The 23,462-nt window shown below is 37.5% G+C and overlaps 1 protein-coding gene across 1 annotated transcript; it reads left to right on the top strand.

Annotated features, from left to right (window-relative positions):
- The first annotated feature begins 5,774 nt into the window (after window positions 1-5,774).
- Window positions 5,775-8,299, top strand: sox17 (SRY-box transcription factor 17). Its single transcript, XM_038297866.1, has 2 exons — window positions 5,775-6,280; window positions 7,097-8,299. Exons 1-2 carry the CDS (start codon window positions 5,977-5,979, stop codon window positions 7,984-7,986), a joined length of 1,194 nt encoding a protein of 397 aa, XP_038153794.1. The 5' UTR covers window positions 5,775-5,976; the 3' UTR covers window positions 7,987-8,299.
- Window positions 8,300-23,462: the final 15,163 nt, after the last annotated feature.

The following is a 23,462-nucleotide window of genomic DNA, read 5'->3' as shown; positions in this document are numbered from 1 at the left end:
TTCTCCTCACCGTCCAGTGCCACAAAAAAGTTGTGAGACTGAATGAAGCTGGATAGCCAATGTAATCTGATCCGTTTTTTTAAATAATCAGCATTGTGGGATAAATTCACTAGTAGGCTGCTCAGTGGCGCGGTGAGTAGTATGGAGTTTGCATGTTCTCCCTGAGAATGCCTGGGTTCTCTCCGGGTACTCCGTCTTCCTCCCACAGTCCAAAAACATGACTGTTAGGTTAAATGGCTTCTTTAAATTCTCCATAGGTGATTCAATATCACTGTGGAAGAACTGGATGAAATTAGACTGCTGGGACAGGAATTGGATCTGATTGCCTTTTAAGGTACCTTTAGCTACAGTACAAGCATATACATGAAATGAATAGAGAAGAACAAAGTGTCAAAAATGTAAGTGTCATATATGGATATATGTGTTAATGGCAGGGGGAAATATGTTGACCAATTTTATAAAAACAAAAAAAAAAAGTGAAAGAACTAGAAATTGTGTTTCAATGGATCGAAGGTACCAGAGTTTCTCTGCAGTCTAACCTGATACCTTGTCGCCCTTCTCTAGATTTAAATATTCAACAGTTTGGGCTGTTTTGTGCCCTACTTTTCAAACATTAAACTGCTTATCTGTCATGGCGATGCTTGACAAACCAATACAATTAAATGAAAAAGTATTAGAATTTTTTTTTTCATTTATTTATTATTTTTATTATTATTGAAATGATTATCTAGCTTTATAGTTAATCTAAATGCACTATGGAGAAGCAAATGGATACAACTGTTTTTTTAAAGGAAACTTTCTATGTAACCTGAAAAAATTTTAAGAAAACCTCCTGTAGAACTGTATTTTATTCAGTATTTTACCATCTACATCAGTTTTATTTTACTTCATACTACTTTGAATATGCATATGTGATGAATCCGATAAAGTGAAAAGGTCCCTTTGGAACATTCTATGTGATATGTTTCGGTTTGAAACCAATATTCAACTAACAGATATTGTGTGTCTAAAAGATTTACACATTTAAGTTTCAATTCAATCTTTTTGTACAGTTTAACCACCTGACATAACTGTTTGAAATGGGAAAATATAAAAGAGACAAAAGCTGCAACCACATGGGTAGATAAGTATGCATAATCCGAAACGTGAGGTTATTTTGTCAGAGCATTCAGTTTAGTTCCCCTTTATCATCAATTAGGGTAGATTGGTCTTTCTTGCATTTAGTGTCTTTTGTAAACGCAGTTTGTAGAGAGATTACATAGATTTAAAAGCATCTTAAAGTATAAAGATATCCATCAGGAGAATAGTATATATACACCCTGACACACAAAGACAAAATATTGAGTAATTAGATGAAATTAGGAGATTACTACGACGTTGTTTGTTTCTCCAAGGTTGAAACACTAAAGGATCTGCTGAGGTTCCTTGGTAGAATCCTCTCTTTTCTACACGGGAAAAAAGTCTCCTATCATGTCGGTGAATGAGTTACAGTTTGATAATAGAAATGATGAACTTTGTGCCACATTTGTTCTGAAGGATGAATATGACATAAAATACTGAAAAAAATGATTAAATGATTTATGACTGTCTTATTTTGTACAATTGCCAAAGAGCCTGACATTAAAAGAGGGCTGTGCATGCTTTAGATGCTGACTGCAAATAACATGTACACTTTACCATTTGGGACTAGTAAATGGATTTTATTTTTTACCAAATTATCAACATGATATTAATTAAATGCCTGATCCTCTTATAAAGCAACATTATCTTCTGTGTGTGCCGCTAATGAGCTGAGCACTGTTTGAACTCTGGGTCTTTGTCCAACTGGAGCAGCTCAGGGGATTGGCGCAGAGTGCTAACATATATACACTTTCCGTTACTATGATTTAAACTAACACTGCTCCTCCTCTGCAGCCCAGCAAAAAGGAGCCAGCAATTCCCAAGAAAGCCACCCACAGACATTTATACAGCAGGACTGGCGACCGGCCGCTCAACTTATGTTTCAGAGCTCGCTTGGAAGGCGCACAATTTGTGCTGCTGCGCCAAGGACAGGAAGTGCTTGCAGAGTGACAGGAAGTGCTCACCGCTGCAGTAGCCGAGGCTGGAACTGAGATAATGCCATTGTGTAAGCAAGCCAAGTGACCTCTCCCTCAGCGCGGAGTCCAGAGGCTGGCGTCGGGAGCCCTGGCCCCCACCCAGCCCCAGACTCCCCAGGCACGGGGTGGGGGACTTGGTGGAGGTACAAGTTGGCCGAAGGGGGAGGAATGGAGGGAAGAGGAGCAGAAATCTGAGGCGTGTCACCTCTCGTCACCCCCAGCGCCTCTCACTGATTCCTCCCCTCCTTTGGCTGGAGTCTAAACCTCACCTTGCAGCGGAAGCTAGTTTTCGACTCCAGACTTTATGACTTTTCCCATCATACGCCAGGATTTTTCACTCCCACACGGAGCAAGAAGAGGCCGGGGCACACTCATACCCACGCCCATGTCAACACACGCACAGACACACACAAAGGGGTCCCTCTTTCTCTTCTCTCTTAAGAGCGAAGGGGGGAAACCGTATCAGGTCATGGTTGATAAAATAGATGATGACAGCATTATGGTCAAGATCCTGTCCCATTCAACGCCTATCGGGACCTCTGTTGGTTAAAACACCCTCCCACTAACCCCTAGAGGGAATACTCCGGAGTCCCATGCTGTTGTCTGCTTGGAGGGCACGCAAAGGTTGCATAAGCATCTCTCATATTTCTGTCAGCCCCTTTTGACACGACTGCAGACCACAACAAGATGGGAATGGTCCGAGAAAAGATGAAGCTGACAGGTCCGGGTCTGCAGGCCCTGATAAGAAGCTCGACTGCCTGTGGGTGATGTTTGGATTTCTGCCCGCGAACAAGCTCTTCATTCTCTGCAGCATAAATAGCTCCAAGTCTAGACATTTCAGGTGCAACAGGTTGCCCTACGCTTTTGGTGTTATCTTAGCGTAGGGAAAGTGCTTTAGACTAACAGGAGTTTTAGGCTTTAGACTAACAGTCACAGTTTAGGCATCAGCATGTGCAACTGAAGGTAAAAAAGTGTTTTACTAATGGCTTAGATCATCTTGGAATTTAAAAGAGAAGCATAACAAAAGCTTTCCTTCATTAATCCTAACCTAATGAAACATTCAGAACAAATACAGGGGAAACAATAGGAAACAATAAACAGGTATTGCTGGCTATGAGATTCTCCTGCTATGATAACCTTAAATGAAAATAGCACACATTAACAAAAAAAGTAGAAAATGGCTTAATTGTTTTTATTCCAAATGGATACTGCTGATAAATTAATAGAATATACCAGAAACTGCATTTATTATAATCCTAAGTATTGTAGGCCTGACTGCTTATTGTTAGTTCAATTTTGAAGCTTAGCTAAATTTAATTGCACTAACCCAGTTGCACTTAAATGTCTGTTGAGCAGAATTTCATTCTTTGTTTCAAATTCTGTCCTTTTGGAAAGTGGCTGTGGGGAATGAATAACCACTGCAGTGATCAGAAAGGGTATAAGAACCCTCTTAGAGGTTGAACTTTTTTGGTTTCCTTATTAAGACTTATTTTTAAATTGTTCAGATCATGAAACTCATTTTAATGTAGAACAAAAATAATCTGAATGAAAACAGATGTGAAGACGTGAACCCGCCCAACTACACAAAGTAGACTTTTAAAAAACCTAAATGCAATACAGAAATTAAAATAAACCAGAAACAAAGTCACTGACAATAATTGAGAGGCAAACAAGGCATTTTTTAGGGTTTTGTTTCGGATTTTGGGATTAATCTTAACCCTAAATATTATAAGGATCCACTATTTATTCGCCAATGTAGAAAACACAAGTCAGTGGCTTTCCTGGACTGACCGTTAATGAAATCGACTATGACATACACAGTCAAACATGGTGTTGGAGGCGTGATGTCTGGGGCTGCAGACTATGGCTTAAAGGGAACAAAGTGGAGGTTTTGAAGAAGCCTAAACAAACTGTGGAATATTTTGTTTAAGTCCAACAAAATGGACACAGAACTTTCTTGCTGCAAGGCAACAGTGCTATCCACTGCACTACCATGCAGCCTGTTGTTGATAACATAACTTGTGTAATGCTAAAAAAGGTGTTTCCTTACAGTTTTGAGAAATATACCAATTTCAATATGAAGGAAAAAAACATCCTCATCTTAGTTCCTTAAGTTCATCCATTCATCCAACCTCTTCCACTTATCCAGTGTCGGGGTCGGAGGGATGACTGAGCTCCTCACCCTATCTCTAAGGGAGAACCCAGAGACACCACGGAGAAAACTCACTTCAGCCGCTTTTATCCGGAATCTCTTTCTTTCAGTCATGACCCAAAGCTCATGACCATAGATGAGGGTAGGAACGTAGATCAACCGGTCAATCGAGAGCTTTGCCTTTTGGCTCAGCTCTCTCTTCACCACAACAGGCCGGTATAGTGTACGCTTCACAGAAATCCACATGTCTCCTCCCGCTCCATCATCCCCACATTCGATTCTCGTCCACTGGGGGCAGTACATCCTCCCCAACCCGGAGAAGGCACGCAACCCTTTACCGGGTCAAGACCATGGTCTCAGATTTGGAGGCACTGCTCCTAAAAAGTTTTACTTTTTAAAAAACTACCTATTTTTTATTTTTTCAATCAAGCAAAGTTATTTTTTTTATTACAATTTGCTTGTCAATGGCATTGCAGCTATTGTTGCCATTTCTTTCACTCTTTGCAGCAGCTGATCAGCTTGATTCTTGTGGATCTTGTGATTCCATCAACTCCCCCCAAAAACAGAGCAGAACTGTCAGTTTGTCTCCCTTTTGTTTAGTGAAAAAAAATCCCATAAATTTTGTTAACAATAAATGTTGTAGTCAATTTAGCAGCCATGTCATATGCTGTGATTTGTCCTGAATTACTTTATCTGAGCTTTTTTTCCAATTGAATTAAAGCGATATATATCACATATGGCCTCCTTCTACTTTGGGGATGCCTGCAAAATCAACTTTTAGCCCTTTTAACTATGTTATAATGCTAATCATTCATTAACATCATGCTTAAAGTGATATTTCATCCATCTGCCCTTTGAAAACTCCCTCTTTCTGGAGGTTAGGTAAATGATGTCTATGTTTAGTACGCCCCCCTATCCAATCTGGAAACCAGAGCTTTGGATAGAAAGGCCAAAAGCATCAGTCAGCCTCTGTCCACATATTACCTCCTCATGGTTAGGACAGCTACAATCTAAGGCTTAAAGGTGTTAAAGTAAAAGTTTCCACTGATTTTATAGGGATAGGGTTTACCGTTGGTATAATGCAGCTACAGAGCTGTCTTATTCCTCTGGGTCCATTGATTCAAGCCTCTAATGTGGTTAACATGCCAATACACAGACTGCTAATTAGCTCAGTTGGTTTCTTAATGTGTCTTGCATATTTAAACTGGAAAAGTGTCTTATAGGGGGGAGGAGTTCCCCCTCAGTTTGATGTAAAAGTGGATCATCTTGTGTTTGATTCCTAATTAAGTCCTAAAGACTTGCTGAGTACAAGTCATGGATACATCTCAATATCCATCCTGTTGGGTAATAATGGATACTTCTATTTGATTTAAAATCTGGCAGCCTGTTCCTTCACTGAGCTTTGCAGCTCCAAAAAGGGTAGGAGGCGGGCTGATGAGATTTTTTTACACCTTTGCAGTAGTGGGCCCTCCCTCCTCCTGGTGATTGGCTGCCTGTGGGGATATAGCGCACCACAGTTCATTTTCACTGCTGACTTCTCTCCAACTTATCACTTCTTGCTGCATCTGGATTTGACTTTTTCCTTTCCAACTTTACTCTCTGAGGGTCAAAGCCTTTATTTTTTGTTATCATTTTTTTCCCCCCCAGTTTGATCTCGTTGGTGTATCTTTGCCGTGCGTGCTGTCCGGGCGCCTCTCCAAAAACCCTCCAGAACCAGTTTGGACAGAAATGAGTAGTCCCGATGCGGGTTACGCCAGTGACGATCAGACCCAGGCAAGGTGCGCGATGTCAGTCATGATGCCTGGAATGGGACACTGCCAGTGGGCCGACCCGCTCAGTCCTCTCGCGGACAGCAAGATGAAAAATGAAACGTGCGCGTCCGGCGGAGGCTCCGGTGGTCAGGGACGCGGTAAGAGCGAGCCGCGGATCCGGCGGCCGATGAACGCCTTCATGGTCTGGGCCAAGGATGAGCGCAAGAGGCTGGCGCAGCAGAACCCGGACCTGCACAACGCCGAGCTCAGCAAAATGTTAGGTTAGTGCAATTTATTTATCTATTTAAATAAAACCTTATTAGTGACAAATTATTTAGACTTTACATTTCCTCTAATATCAAACTTTGGAAACTTAAAACATATATTATTAATTTTAGTTTTATTGAATTAAACAAAATCACATAATTTTATCACTCTAAACTAATTTAAGTCGGTTTACTTAGTGGGGTTGGGTGTGTGTGTATGGGGGGGTAGAGGGTCCTATAACCTTGTAGAGGGTACAGCAAAAAAAAAAAAAAAAAAAAACAGATCAAGAACTCAATCTAAGTTGTTTTTTTGGTTCAGTTCCATCTCTTTGAGCTATAGATCTTATAAAAGGTAAAAATGTTCCAGGGTACGAGGTCTGAATAAAAATAAAATCCCACTATAGCTTGTTTTTAATGAAATATTTATTTTCAAAACTCTTCTAAATAGACTTTACGAAAAAAGATCCTGATAAATTTAAAGCCTTAGCATTAAAGAAATGTAATTTGGTCATAGATCTACTAAAATAATACAGGGAAATTAATAAAGAATGTTAGAATATATATAATATTTTGAAATAAGTTATGAGACTTGTTGGAAACACGCTCTCTTATCGTTAACAAACTAAACTATAAGACTGTGTGGGTGTTGTATTTTGAAATGTCACTGATGTGTTTTTAAATTTTTGTGTCATTTAAGACACAGGTATCAGCTCAAAATCCCATCCCTATTCCCCCTAAAATGGCAACAGGCTATTTTTATGTGCATCAGCAGAGCCATGTAATTTATCTGCTGACATATCAGTGATGCGTTCTTCTCCTCTTGACCTGCAGGGAAATCCTGGAAAGCTCTTCCTATTACAGAAAAGCAGCCCTTTGTGGAGGAGGCTGAGCGGCTGCGGGTCCAGCACATGCAGGACCATCCCAACTACAAGTACAGGCCCAGACGACGGAAGCAGGTAAAGAGGATCAAGAGGCTGGACTCAGGATTTCTGGTCCATGGTGTGTCTGATCACCAGGCCCAATCGATGCCCAGGGACGGCAGGGTATGCATGGATACCCTTGGCCTGGGCTACCATGAGCATGGCTTCCAGGTTCCTCCGCAGCCCCTGAGCCACTACAGGGACACTCAGGTGCTTGGGGGCCCCTCTTACGAACCATACAGCCTCCCCACGCCTGATACGTCACCTCTGGACGCCGTAGAGTCAGACTCCATGTTCTTCCCCCAACATTCTCAGGAGGATTGTCACATGATGCCGGCATACCCTTACCACTCTCAGGTGGCTGACTTTCAACCTCATGAACCCCTCTCCAGCCACCAGAGCAGCCCAACCATCATGCACCGCCACCCAGGCTCAGCTTCAGAGCAGCCCCCTCCCGCCTACATGAGCTGCCCAAACCCTTTGGCCATGTACTACACCCAGCACTGCAGCCCCAGTCAGCCTAAAAGGCACCCTGGCGGGGCAGGACAGCTCTCCCCACCCCCTGATTCCCACTCTCATTCAGCGGACAGCATGGATCAGATGCACCACTCGGACCTGCTGGCTGAGGTAGACCGCAGTGAGTTTGAGCAGTACCTGAGCCATTCAGCGGCCCGCACGGACATGACGGGCATGCCGTACGGGCCGCATGAGACCGGCATGCAGGGACCCGAGAGCCTCATTTCCTCTGTGCTATCAGACGCCAGCACGGCCGTGTATTACTGCAGCTACAACAGCTCCTAACCTTCTCTTGCTGCAAAGGACACACAACCTGATCTTAGAACTTTACAGAAAAAATAAATAGAAATATTGTATTTTTTATTTTTTACTCCTGGCACAATGAAGCTCCTAGAATTTTGTACTGTATCTGCATAAAAAAAAACTGTTTAAAAGCCATGAAATATTTTAATCTTAACACTGGTTTTAACATTTCTCTTGTTCTCTTGCAGGGATAATTTGTATATAAATATTGTACAGTCACTATTTTTAAATGTATGTATATACTGAGTTGTTTTTTTTATACTTTTGCACTTTTAGGAAATAAATGGCTGCAAAAATACCTTCCATTGTTCGTATTTGTTATAAATCTGTGACATTATCTAAAGCTTGCATGTAGAGGAGGACATAAAAATTATGCGTGTTTACTCCACAAATAATTTTGCCTCTTCTTATACTAAAGCTACTAATTAAGCATAGATTTGAAAAGTTTTAAAATTGTAACTTTTCAAACTTACAGTTTAAATACTCCCTGGCGTCCCCACTCCCAAGTGTTGCTGCAAACTGCCACTCAGCTGGCTAAAAAAACGGCTGCAACATTTTTCCCTTCCTGATGCATTCTCATGTTTGACAATCAGATCACAATTCTGAAACTCATTTAAGAAATTCTTAAAAACCAAAGCGAAAGTTTTGCTTTAATTTCTTTCTGTGGATTTTGAAGATTATGAATTACCACACATATAAACTCATCATGGGGTTTCTCTGATACGTAGGACATTACATAAGAGCTAAATAACACAATTTTAATACAGAAATACTTTTAAAGACAGCTGATAATTGTACTGAAATTATTTCAATAATCTGCGAAGAAAGTAACTTAGAATAGACGAGTATTATCAGATAATAATAATGGAAAGTTGGGTGGAAGGAAAAAGTGAGCATAATTTTACTTGTTTAATTTCAAATAAAAAAAACTCGGCATCTACCCACTTTTCCAAAAGCGCCCCTGTTTGGTTAAATACACTTGACTGCCCAGCTAACTCACCAGACCCACAATCATTAGAGCATCATAAGTTACTGCTGAGAGGAAATGGGAAAATATTGAACCAAGAAAACGTGAACCTCCTCAACATCTCAACAGTGCCACAGGCAGATTAATTGGATGCTGTGCCACATTGATGTGATAATTCATGCAAGAGGTGGCAGGATCAAATAATCATTATATGCTGTAAATTATAATGATATACTGTTCAGTAAGACATTTCTACATAAACATATTTTTTCTTTTGGACTTATAAAATATAAAATATTTTATAGAGCTACTGCTAGAAAGCTAGGTGGAGGGAAAACTGTAAAAGAACAAAACAGTTAAAAAAAATGTGATCATTTTGGGTGACGATTTTGTTTAGGATACAGGCTGTAACTCATTATGATTTTAATAACCTGAAATGAAAACTCAAAAAATATTATCATGTGCCCTTGAATATTACGTCACTATGTCATGAATTAATGCTTGGTGCTCTTTTGAAGTTGAATTGTTGATGCCAATTCCTTTTTGATAACTTTCTAATTTGTCAAGAGGCATCTTTTTTTGTTTTTCAACTGGTGCAGTTGTCAACAATTCATGTAATAATTTTACGGTGAAAATTGAATGTCATTCTCCTTGTCCAGACCTTTTGTGGAGGTGCTAATACACTTAACACACCCTGGTGATACACACTGGTTGAAACAAATGTACAGAACCATTTTTTTTTATTTGGCTTTGCTCATCTTCCAAATTGACTCTGATTTGCTTAATTTTTGGTGTAAATATGAACTGGCTTTAATCTGACCCAAATACAGTAAACATACAACTTTTAGGATATAATGAGCCTTCCAGGTCTGTAGTCTTTGTCAGTATATGGCAGCCATACCTGATCCACCCTCGGTGCTCCTAATCATTTATCTCCAAGGGGAGCAATGTTCATTACACATGTAGCTTTCTTAACAAGCTACAGTTCGCTTACAAAAAGTGCAATGCGAAAGCTAACCAGCAGAAAACAAAAATAAATGCCAACTGAATTTGGTCCAGACCAAAAAGAAGACCAGTGGACTTTCCTGATGTGAACACTCTTTTTAGTCTTTCTTGGGGAGCCAAGTAGCTGCAAGGTTTACTAATAATTCTGGTTTGATTTGCTCCTCATTTACAACATTAGTGACACATTTTTCTATTGCAAAAACAAACAAAATAAATGGATACTCAGTATATCTTATATAAAATCTGCAAACATAGTTTGAATATTTTATTGTTGTTTTTTTTTATTTTAATAAAAGGCATAAGATTCTGGTTGCTTATAAATATTTGTGAAAATTATTGTATTAATACCGTAATGTTCTCATTGGTATTCTATTCCATTATGCTATATTGCCAGGATGACGTAGCAGAGTGTGAGGCATGGTGCAGCTCTCTCTCTACCCCAGGGTTGGCCTAAGCCTCTATGCAGCCAAATAAATAAAAAAAATATTCCTGCCATTATTGCCAATGACTACGTTTAGCCATCATTCATACACCAAATAGATATTTCAATATTGTTGTTTAGGCTAAGTGATCTGGGGGGTCTTGGTGTTGATTTAAGGCCAGGCATTTTTGGTTCATCTTCTGAAATAAAAAAAGAATCTCATATCAACCAAGGCATGTTGAGACGCATTAACCCTGACACTTCATTCAGCTGCTTTATTTTACTTATTCACTTCCACATAAAGCTACAGTTACTCATCTGGAAGCCGGGCAGCGGACAGAGTTCCTGTGACCTGGCTTCCTGGCCTACAGGGAATGGAGGTAATCCCAATGTCTGCTTTACACACGGCGCCTTGTTTTCCCAGCAAGAGAGTGCGTTTTATTCTGCGGATATCCTGCCTGTAGATGATTTGGTCTCATCTGATTAATGCTCCAGGGGGTCATTAAAAAAAAAAAAAAAAACAACCAAAGTTGACTACACCTTTACAGAGATAAAGTTAACCTCGTCTTTTCCACAGTTGTGCTTATTAACCCGGCGGTGACATCAGGATTTATTTCCGTGGGTATTCCTGAACGGCTGCGATATATTTACCCACTAAAGCCTGCACGTTGCTTTGACATCAATCAAACTTATTAGGGAAAAATCTTTACGCCATCAGACCAAACCTTGAGGGATAAGTCAGTGTATTTATAATCACATAAGAGCACTTGCTTTATAAATAGAGATTTTCCCCCTATTTCAAAAGGAAGAGCTTCTTCTCACAGGGGTCAATCACCCTGACCCAGAGATCCATTTTTAGCACTTCAGAGGAAATATGTTCCAGAGGTGTATATGTTTATGTGCTTTGTTCATGCTGAGGGTTTTAAAGTATTCTCTCAGGTTAAATAGTGTCAATTCTTAAAAGAACAGTATCTTTAAATATTTATATCCTTTAGCTGGAAAAAAGCAGTGCTTTACAAACAAGCTGTTATTGTTTGGTTGTGTTTTTGTGTTATTTTTTAATTAAAGCATACCTTCTTGATTAAATCTGTAATAGATGTTCTGATGTGATTTGACTTCCCTAAATGGACTTTATTCTTCCTCAGGGTGTGCTGCAGATTCTGCTGTAATTGGCGTGAATGTGTTTAAAATCAGTCTACAGCTGAGAGGCAGGTTTATCCTCGCTGTTGTTACAGCTAATGGGTGCATAACGACAGGCTCAGGCCTCGATCCCCCGAGGCTTTAAGCAAAGTGGGTGGGGTGGGGTGTGGGGGTCACCTGCCATTTACAGACCCCCCACCTTCAGCCATGATATTATCCCCCTACCGCTACCCAATCTGGGCCAATTCATGACGAGGATCGACTAGTAATAACTCACCGTGAGGATAAGATAAACAAATTTTGTTTTCAATGTATTTATTTTAATATATCTGTCAATTATTACAACCATTTTATCTTTCTAAAAGCACATATTCAGTTCTTTTACTTTTTTCAGCACATCGTCCTTTTATTTCCAAAACTGTAATCTTATTTGACAGACCGGCACAAACTACAAATTATATACGGTTTTGTTTTTGTTTGTTTTTTTTTCAGTTGAACTTGGAAAAGAGTGTTTAATATTTATATTCAGCTCCCATAAATCAACAGTTTAAAAAAACACATGAGAGACATGGATGTTACTCCCATTCTCAGTCATGGTTAATTCCAGAGCATCTGTGAACATCAATTATAACGTTTTGCCACAGATTCTCCACTAGATTGTGATTTAGAGTTTGATTGGACCGTTTTACCACATGCTTTAATTTAAATCATTTTAATTTAGTTCAAGCCGTATGATCAATCTTCCAACAGTTTTGAACAAACTTACTCATCTCTGCTGCCTCTCCGCAGGATGATGCTGCCCCCACTATGTTTCACTGAGCGTTCATGGTGCTGCCATTTTTGTATTTATGGTTGGTTTCAGTTTAAATCTGAAAAGAGAATCTTCTTTTATGATAGAGAGAGAATTGTGGCAAAAAAATCTTACATTGTTTTGTTTTTTCAGCAAAGCTTTCTGCTGACCACTAATTATGGAGTGTATCACAAATAATTTTGCTTTTAACATACTCTCACCTGAGCTGCATCTGCAGCTCTCCTTACCTGACCTCTCGGTTTGAACAACATCCACGTCTTGGTATGTTTTCACTTGTTCCAAACTATTTCCACTTTCAGATTATAGATTTTTTTGGGTATCAGGAAAAGGGGGAAAGGTGTACTTCTTTCATATTGGTTGTTTAGTTTAAGGCTGATTTCTTTAAAGCAAATAAGATGTTTTAAAGGAAAAATAAATAAATAACCTGCACCAAAAGAAGTGCTTCTCAGAGGAAATCAGGATTTAGAAGGTGTACCTACTTCCTTAACACTACTGTATGTTTGTCTTTGTGTGTGTGAATGTGTGCCTGTGTTTGTGTGTCCCGGGGCTTCGCTGCCGGCAGTTTGTGCTCAGGAGATTACAGCAACACGGGCGTCTACATTAACACAGCAGCTCTTAATCACTGCACTGCCCTAATCTCATCTCAGGTAGCTGCCTTTCACAAATACTCGCTGACAAACACAGATGCATCGACCCACACCGTGCATGGCCTGCAGTCTAACCTTACAGGACCTGCCGGATTTGACCATCTGTGGCACAAAACAGGAAAGTTTTCCAGAGGGTTTAGCATTTCATAAAATTCCGTCATGATAGCATAGATTTGCTGAATAAATACAATCAAGAAGCACTTGATTCATGTCATCATTTGGAAATATAGGAAAGGCTTTGCTAAAAACTTTTTTATTGTCTTCATGTTGTAAAATATTTTAAATAGCAATACATTGTTTATTTTAAAAAAAGTTAAGGTAACTTGCATTTATCTGTGCACATTTAAAACATTTATTTAGCGAAGCCTGGTATTTTTTTATCCAAACCATTATTTAGCTGCAAATAGATGTATGATAGCAGTTTTGTGTCACATAAGGACACTTGTACCTTTAAAAATATTATGCACATGCAAAGAAATCTTACTGAAGATTGTGTATTTGTTTTTTGTTTTTTTATTAGAAACATTGAACTAATAATCATTGTAAATATTTCAGAGAGAACAGGAGGCGAGAAAAGGTTGCAGACACCCAGCTGATTAAGTCATTGATAGTAGATTGCAAATACAGCCTGTGAGACAGCTGCAGGAGAGGGTGTGTCCCTGGTCTAAAGCAAGGGCTGGTTGCTCATAATCCCGGGCAAATGCTGTTCCCCTCCGGCCCGATCGCTTTTATGGTCTCTGTTCTGCTCACCAGAGTCCATTTGTGCCCCCACTAAATATAGATACCCTGATAGAGATTGTTTTGTTTTGTTTTAAAAATACTTGCATTCCTTTTTTGTAACATAGAAGTCATAATTGTTTTACCAGCGAGCTGATGAACTGAAAAGATTTGTCAATTTAACATGTGTCTGTTTCTCTTTCTTTTTTTTCTTTTTTGCAAGATGTGAGCATATGTGTCAGAATTCACACAAGAATTTTCACAAATGATTTTTTTTATTGCTAAAGCTGATACAGTGAACAAGGTGTAACATAAGGTGAACCTTTCCCATATAATTATAGACTATTTCATATTGTTTGCCTGCCAGACATTTCGATTTCCTGATACATGGAAAGTAAACTTATTTTTAAGACACTCATTTGTAGCACTTAAAGCAATATTTCTTTAAACTAATATAAAATTGTATAAACTTGTAACTGAAAGGAGAAATAGGTACAAATATGCATTAGCCACTAAAAATACAATTGTGCAATAGTGCGGAAGAAATTTGCACCCTTAGATGAAAAGGAAGTTTTGAGCACCAAAGCAGAATAAAAGGTGTTGGTTTGAGGCTGGAGTACATTGTTTCAGCCGACTGGTACATTTGTTTCAGTCAGGAATTGACACACAGAGCTGAATCAACTCCGGGCCACTCCTGATCAGTTCTGCACTCTCTGTTCTTTTGTTTGAATCCCCCAGTGGTACTTGGGACAATTTTTAGCTCGTACTCAAGCGGGTAGTGGGTATAAGATGATTACATCAGCAGACAGCTTCCTCTTTGCTATGCTTTTCTTCAGGAGGCTAAAGTATGTTGGCAGACTGTGCCCAAACTTTGCTCTCTTTAGGTCCTAAAATCTTCTTTCAAGATTCCCAGTCACCTTTGGACCTCCCTTCCTAAGAGCCAAGGAAGGAAAGTGAGCAATTCAAAGCAATGCAGAGCATTACCCAATGACTAACTTGGCAGCATTAATCACTAACATCACCGAAAACCTCAGTCAGAAAAAAATCCACAGGAATTCATCACCTTATTACACAGCTGTTATAAGATACAGTCATACAGCTGAAATAAACAATAAACAAAGTGCAGGTATAGAATGCAAAATTGTTCAAAAGCCAGCAAAGTGGTGTAGATAAAAATATCTAGTAAGTGCTTCCTCAAAGACAATCGATAGACAATTACAATACATGACTACACTTCGCTATAATGGATGTTAAAATCATAAAGTATATAAAGATTATGTGATTAAAGCAAAGAAATTGTCTTCTGAAATAACCAAAAGCTAAGTAAAGACCTACAAAAAGGGGTTTAAACTAAATCACTGAAGATATCACATTCATAACGTTTATTTAGAGAAGCATATATCGACCACCAAGTTAGAGTGGGTAAAACTTTTAAATGCTCTCTAAAATATATTAAAATATAAATGATTAACAGCTTAAAATAGCTTACATGTATTCATGATGAGCAACCTGGTGCCCGATTGTTGATATATCTAGAACTAGCCAACATATACAGATGATTTATCCTGTAATATATGATATATGAAAAAAAGTTAAATATGCAAATATGTTTCTACCCTATTGTGGTGAAATAAGTAGCAATGAAATAAAAAAAAATAGAAAAATCTTGTTTAACAAGTTAATACCTAGTTGATTAGTACGTAATGTTTTCTTAAGAATGTTTGTTAATAGGAAGACAGCTTTTTAAAACTAGCTAAATGTAACTGGGATATAAGCTCATATGACAGATGAGATAATCAGAAAGGTCAGTGGTGTGCTAGGATGCCTCCTAACCAGTAGGGGAGCTGTTAGACATATCTGCTTCACCGTGCTCAGTGCTGGATAGCTTCTTTAGTAACGGGCTAATTCATCCCAGGTGCACAAAGGAGCAGTATCACAGATCCTTCCTCACCAGAACTTTTTAAACACCACCACTCACAATGTTTATCTCATTGCTGTTTTTGCACAGCCCATGCTGTAAATAATTGTATATAAATATCTATATTTTTTGTTTGTTTGTTTTTTTGCCTTAAGCTAGCCTACAATTTGAAATTTCTAAACTTTCTATCTACTTTGAACATAAATAGAAAAGTAGTTATTTTACTAATTTGTGACAAAATTAATAATGGTAAATTATAACCATTAGGAACTAGTTCTAATCGAAACGAGAGCTTGCCAAAGGTTCCTAGTTCCACACTGAATGTGTTAAAACTGGCACATAGGGAATGCAAATGCTTTCTGGGTTTGTACATCATACAAAGGGTCTGTTACATATCTGCAACAATGGGCGACAAAGGGTTGAATCACCCTACAAAGCTGCACATTTCTTTGATCTGAGTTTGTTGTTTTAATAGCTGTACGTTATTATTTTTCATATGTTGTAAATGTTAATTTACGTACGCCTGTATTTTCCCACTGTGGGTGAATAAAGGGATATTTCTGTTCTTTTTCTAATGCCACAAAGACTAAAATGGTAGCTTCAATGTTTAGCCTTTGAAATAGCTACAAGCAAATAAGTTTGATTTTATATCATACATGAAAATAGGTATAAATATACGATTAAAACTTCTCTTATCTGACTTAACTTCTCAAGGATGTTAAAAAAGATTTAGCTAGTACTTTTGGGAATAGTTATATCAAGCTAAATATTTTGCAAAAGGCTTCTAAACAAAAGAGAGATAGTTGGATTCTAAATATCTTATAAATCGAATGATTAGGAAGGTCATATGAATCACTTTAGATAAAAATTCAATGAATAAACAAAATTTAAGTTAACTTAGCTATGACTTAAACACAGCTGATTGTAAACACAAGCAAACAACAGATATGGATTAGATAATGAAAGAAAGTAATGATAAACAGTAAAAGCAGAAGCCATTGGAATAGAAATGGGTACTAAGTTGACGTGCAAAAGCTCTTGAAAACAGGGATCCTGTCAAAGAGTTTGCATGTAATAGCTACCCCTGAGGTCATATGATATAACAGCAGAAAGCTCAGCTGCAGCTCAGCCAGAGATAAATGTGGACCATTGTCTGTTGTTGTTTTTCTCTTTCTGTCAATCTCTGAATCTTCCAGAGAGCACCTGTCTCCACTTCCTTGTTCGGATGACTCCTGTTTGCTACATCCATGAAAGATTGGCTGGGAACATCCTCTATCCGACAGGAAGTCATGCTCTGTGAAATTCACGCCACTCAGCCCCATTTTGGGAATCACCGGTAGGACTTCCTAAAAAATAAAAATACATAAATATATGTTCTAAATAAAGCAGGGAGAGGGCAGCATGTCATGACCTGGGTCAACAGCTTTTGTTGTCTCATTGTACCTCTTTGTGAATTAATGTGTCTCTGTGTGCATGCGTTTCTTTAGCAGCTGACATGTTAGGTTTTTTTTGCTGATAAAACTCTTTTCTCTGCTCTTTAGGGGATCATCACAATGTCTCTTTTTATCATTGGGGCAAAATTTTGATTTGCCACCACTTTATCCAAACTTTTGATTGTGTAAAGCTTGAAAGTTGACATTAATATTTAGGTACTATCTTTTGTATTAAATAGAAATCCAAATGTCCACCATTTTAAACTCAATAAAATATATTATTTGCAGAACTTTGATAAAAATCAACACATTCAGCTTATGCTGTGATGTCAACCAAATAGATAAACTATGACTTAAATTCCACTTAAACCGGCATTTTGCTTCTTATAATAGTTACAACTTCAGAAATACTGCTGGAATTTGTGTTAAAGCTTTAAAATGATAATTTACAGCCAAAATACAGCAACACTGATGTGCAATTCTTTTTTAAAGTCCAAACATGAATTTTTTGTATACATGTTTTGCTAAAAATCAGGACAACAATGTCCTGAGGCTCTTTGATGTTTCCCTTCTTACAGAAACACTTTTGATTTAAAAGGCTGTCTCTTCCACAGGAAGAGTATTTCCACTCATGACCCTGGATTATAAACTTCAAAGAAATATCAAACACATTTTTTTTTACTAAAATAGCAAACCACTTACCTCGTGTTCCTCAGTAACAGACAGTGATTTCCTCCTGCCTCTCTGATCTGGAAGCAATCCATTTCTTCAGAAATAACAGACACAAGTCATTTTAAAAGGGAATTATTTTTACAAAAATTAAATAAAAGTTGGCTACTTTTAACTTTTTCTGAAAGGGACATTTGTTAAAAAGAGTAAAGTTTTATTTGTAATGACAATTGTAGCCACCAGGGGTCAGCTTTGCCCCAGTAGGAATTGCACCTTGTAGTGTTCAATTAAAACCCTTTGAACAAATGTTAAACAATCTGGAAACCAGCTGACTTAAAAAACAAAACAAAAAATCTAAAGTTTCTCGTTTTTTAAAGGGAACAGATTATTTTTGGACTTCGTACAAAATAATTTATTGCAACAATCTTTTTTGATGCATGCTTCAAATTATTTTAAGGAAGTTATTAATCAATCAATTAAAATTGTTTCTTCATGCCATACTGGTTAAGAGAGAAAATGGAAATGATATTAAATAAATAAAAAAGATCTTAATTTGATGAAGAATATACTTTTTGAGCAAGTATCCCTTAACTTTAGAGATAATGATCTGTTTTTTTATTGAAAAACATTGATTTGTTTTTAACCATCTTAAATAAGAGTGAACTGTTCACCAGTAGTTCACGTTTTATTGTTGTGACCTGCGCTGTGCAGCTGCCTCAGTAGCATGAAATTATTTTAAGGCTTACACTGTAAGTGGATGCATGTCAGGTAGGTTGAGACCCTGTCCTGATGTTCTGAGCAGTACCTTTTACTCCATGGATAGTGATCCTTGCAGTCATTCAGCATGAAAGAGTAAAAGGCACGTGAGTCCACTTGGAGCCCAGATACAGGTGAGTTAGTAATCCCTGACATAAATCTTGCAACGGTGACGCACAGCAGAGTATTTTAAGCTTGTGTTCATGCGGTACTGCATTGTAAAATGCATGGCTTTTATTTTATTTGTTTTCCTGTGGTTAAAAAGTGTTCCTAAGAAAACAGTACGTGTCATTGAAGGGTTTTTTATTTGATAAAAAACTGAGGTCAGTAGTAAAAATGGTAGCCTTTTGGGGAGGAGAGGTTAGGGGTCAATGTTATAGTTGATAGAAATAGAGAAAATACAAATGTTGAATTATTTTACATCTGACATCATCATTTCCTGGTTTTGTCTGGTTTCCGTGAGTGTTGCAGAAAATCAGATGTAGGCCATAAAAATATGGACAGACAGAGGATTGTTGTATAGAGTATTGTTCCGATTTCAATCGGTGCTGATAACCATTTTAGTTTTCCCCAGCGGTGGTTTTCTGTCTGGATGGATGAAAATTTGAGCTACATCCCATGGAAATCCTTTTAAATGATGTTAAAGAAGAAATCTACTGCCTTAGTCATGCATACTTGCATCTCTGATAGAAATGTGTAAAAAAATTCAAAAGAACTGGTTTCAATGGATACCCAAAGATACTATTCTTTGCAAACAATGAGCTATGGAGATTTACCATCCTGCTGGGAACAATTACAAATGTTTTATATAGGTTATTCCCTGCAGCCTTTTTCATACTTATAAATAAAGAACACACGATAACCTTATTTTTTCATTATTATATTTTCCTTGTCTTCCCCATTTTGAAGAGAAATTGACCTATGTGTAATTTCTACACCCCAGGGAGATAAAAAAGTTGGAAGTAAATAAGACGTTTTTTTGATAAATCTAGGAAAAAAATAGAGAAAAAAATATTTAAACACATGTAAAATTCTTTTGGGTGGGGGGTGCATTTAAACAAGGTACTAGTCATTTTTAAAGCACGTATTATGTAATGTGGAATTTTTTCTTGCTCGAAAAAAATGTGAACAATTTTATTTTCTTTCAAATGTCAAATTTGGGATTTGAAAGAAAATATAATATTTCTGTGTGATTTTTGCTAATTTGCCAGTTTTAGACATATAGGTTAACTGTAATAAAGTGGCCCCAGACTTCTTTTCAGTCGAGTCAAATCAAAAACTCAAACTCATTAATGAGTTTATTAAACATGGAGTGACTGATATTAAGCATCTGTTTAGTTTGATTTTGATGATTAAGGTTTACAGCTAATAAATGAGATGAGGATGAAAAAAAGCACATATGACAAAGGACAAAATAAGATAAATAAGAGATCTCTGGTTCCCTATGCTATTCACTACCCTTTGCATCCATGGTGCTGAACTACTGTCAGCACTCTTCCATAAATTGCATATTTTGTGTTGTGATCCATTTTTGAATTTGGTTTTATATAATATTTTAATTTTGAAAAAGTTTTTCAAATGATCTTCCATTAGCTGTAAGAAAAAAAACTTTTTTAATTAGAAGTAGGCCAGTAAAGGAAGTTTCACTCTGTGCCTCTTACTGTAAAACCATAGCTAGTCTCTTTGAATATTTATTCTAATCCAATGTTTCAAGGAATTGCTCTTTGGGATATTCTGGGGATTAGAACAAAAAAAAGGGGTCTCCACTTTAACCAAAACAACAGATGTTAGAAATTTATTTGAAAAAAAGCTTTTATAATTAAAAAAAAAATCATATTTTATATCTGTATAGGCCTGTTGGCAGTAGCTGCTACTTTTTTTTCTTCCAATTGTTATCTTAAAAAAACATAACTGATAAGTTTACTCTCTTTAAAAAGTTAACTTTTCCAAGTTAAAGATATATACTGTGATATCAGCATTTACTTTTACATACTTATAAAGTTTAGAAAGTGCAGGAACAGCAACTGTTTTACAGCAGTCTGGAGCCAGACTTTAACTTATAAATCAACTCTTTAATTCAGATAGAATCCAAAATGTTTTACAAGCTTATATTATATATTTTTTTTAAAAAGGATTAAAGACACTCGACTTATAAAAGAATCCAGAATAGTAGGGACAATACTTTTTCTATTTTTCATTACAATAAGAGCACTTCAAGGGAAGATAAAAGCCATTATAATCATCCCTATTTTAAGTTAATATAAATAATTTCTCCTTACAAAAACAAACATTAACAATTTTGATAAAAGGCTAAAGCAAAGTATATTGGTACAAAATAACAAAATACGCATTAAGCACCACTAATGATGAGATCTACATAAAAGCAGGGCCATCAACACTCATGGCAGGATGATGAAAATGAACTAGTTAAAACTGTTGTTTTATAATCTGAAGACCTCTAAGATGCAGTTCTTTACACATACACAACTTTAAATATCACTTCAGATTGATAGGAGAAGTGAGGAAGCAGGAGTACTTTTCACCCCTGCAGAACTCCCTTTCATGCTTACAATAGATACCATTTCCATGAGAAATGGATGGAGGCAGTAACCCGTTTTTGAACCCTGAACATTAAGAAGTCTGATCTTTAAAAGCCCTCAGAGACACGTCAAACAGTGGGCGACTCAGATCTACCACTTCCTTTTGTTGTCAGGTTCAGGGAAAGTCAAGGCCAGCTCAATAAGTCTTTATCTTGGCTTTGGTATGTGTGTATTTAAGTTTGTGTAAGTCAGCCAACATATTTAAACTACTGAGAAGGGGCAGCAAAAAAAAAAGAGCTATGTGTTTCTGTGAACATGTCTGTTGGTAGAAGTGTGTATGGTCATTGTGGGCGAACAGAATAGTAAATGCTCTGCTGATGTTTCCAGAGCCTGGAAACTTCATCTGAGTGTCGGTTGGTCAGGATGCCAGTGTCTCACACACGGAGGCCGCTTGTCTCGACCTCTCCACTCAGCGGTGACTGACCCTTAATCAGAGGAAGGTTGTCTGATGACGGATAAATCACTCCGCACCCAGGGCTGCTATCTGGGTCGCGTGTAGTCAGCTTGTCCCGTCAGAGGGCTGGCCCTCAGCCACAGGCCTTCCAGCGGGACGGTATTGAGCTATTTGATGAGGAGGAACCCTGCCTGCCACCGTCCTCTGGAGAATAATAGTGCACATTCTCTGCATGTTAATGTTTCTGTTGAGAGGCTGGGCTGCTGATGGTCACCCAACACTGAGGAGACACTGACAACCTTTATATTCTGCTGTCTATTCAGGTTTTTCTGTCTTGATTGCAGTTTGAATCTGCTTCAAATTTATTAGATTCATTTTTCAGGATAGAGGCATTTTAAAATTTAGAAAGAGTTTGGATTTAAAGTTGTTTATATGTAAAATTTAAATAAAACATCAACATATGTCTTTGTATAGAAATAACATCATAAATACTGCAATAGGCAGGGCCTCGAGAGAGAATTGGCCCCTTTGCAGGTTTTATTTTCAAATCATCCAAAATAATATCAATATCAAAACACAGGTAAGCTAGAGGCTTGACTTCTTCTGCTCTGATTTAGAGGTTTTTAAGCATTACCACCCTGTATGTCGTAACGCAATAGCATCTAATCCGTACTTCTGGGCTTGTGTTGCTGTGCTGCTGCATGCTCTCCTGTATTGCTTGGTCAGTTATCACAATATATTCCCCAAAAGTGTTGAAGCTCGTTAACACGTTTTTTTTTTTTTAAATATGACGCAAGTGTTTTAATTATTTCTTCCTCAGCAAAGGTTTTAGCCTTCAGATGCGTTGTTGCTTTTTCTTTCCATAGATAAATGATGAAAACGGACCTGAACTGAGGAAAGGGTTATTTTCACTGTCTCTCATTAGTATGAAGCACTTTTAAACTTATTTTTATTGGTCAGTAGCTCTTGGAAAAGTTCAACATTGTTCTATACTTTCTTTACAATACTTCTGTTAGTCTATAAATTACAGAGTAGCTTAGCTCTTTAATGCATAACAGACTTGTTGTCAGTGTATCGACCACCCAGACCCTTCAGGTCTTCTGGTTCTAGTCTACTCTGCAAACCCAGAACCAGAACCAAACAAGGAGAAGCAGCTTTTAGCTTTTATGCTACACTAATCGTTTAGAGTGGCCTTTGACTGTGCTATCTGAACATAATTAGTTTAACCTCTTAGCTTCCATCTCCAAAATGTCACGTCATTTTGACGTGACGTTTTGTTCTGTATTAACCACAAGCTTATCTGTAAACAAAACCCAACATGCTTTACCTCTTTAGACTTAGGATTTCCCAAACAAAATAACCATCAACCAAGCTGTAAGCCAACTTTACTCCACAAACACCAATAATTAATAATCATCAGATTGGAACTTATAACTCTTCACTTGTTACCCTGTTTTCATCCTCTGGCATTCCAAAACACGTTCTATTCTGGCATAAAAGGGCTCATTTTGTCTGTTGTAAAACCCATAAAATAAAATCCACCAAAGTATTTTTTTTTCCTTTGGAAAAGTAAAATGATATGGTTAAAAAAAAAATTTCATGAGTATGGAAACATATGTAAGACATTTTAGAATATCTATGTTACCTGGTCTTATTCACCTGTCTGTTTGCTTCACTGGTGTATGATTCATGTTTCAAATTAATGACCAATCTAACTTTTAAATATTGTGTTAGCCAATAAGAGAAGCTTTTCAATGAAGTATTGGACGTGTACTGTAGGGGCAGGCTTATGTGCGTAAGAATTACGAGGAGAAATATTTGGATATGCACAGAAAATGCATGGTCAAAATTCAGAAAGCTGATAATTGGAAAAATTATAAAGGAAAGTGCTTTAATGAAAATGTATGAAAAGCCACAAGTCAAAATATGTTTTTTTCTTCTTCTTCTTTTTATTAATTGGACATAAAATTGAAATAATCC

The sequence above is a fragment of the Cyprinodon tularosa genome, unplaced genomic scaffold (genome assembly GCF_016077235.1).
Source record: "Cyprinodon tularosa strain WSP-4 unplaced genomic scaffold, ASM1607723v1 ctg4, whole genome shotgun sequence".
Classification (NCBI taxonomy): Eukaryota; Metazoa; Chordata; class Actinopteri; order Cyprinodontiformes; family Cyprinodontidae; genus Cyprinodon; species Cyprinodon tularosa.
Note: the sequence above shows the minus strand (reverse complement) of the source record. Positions and strands in the feature narration are given on the sequence as shown.

Coding starts and splice junctions, on each gene's coding strand:
- sox17 (XM_038297866.1), top strand. CDS start 5,977: ATGAGTAGTCCCGATGCGGGTTACGCCAGTGACGATCAGACCCAGGCA. Junction 6,281..7,096: donor CGAGCTCAGCAAAATGTTAG/GTTAGTGCAATT, acceptor CTTGACCTGCAG/GGAAATCCTGGAAAGCTCTT.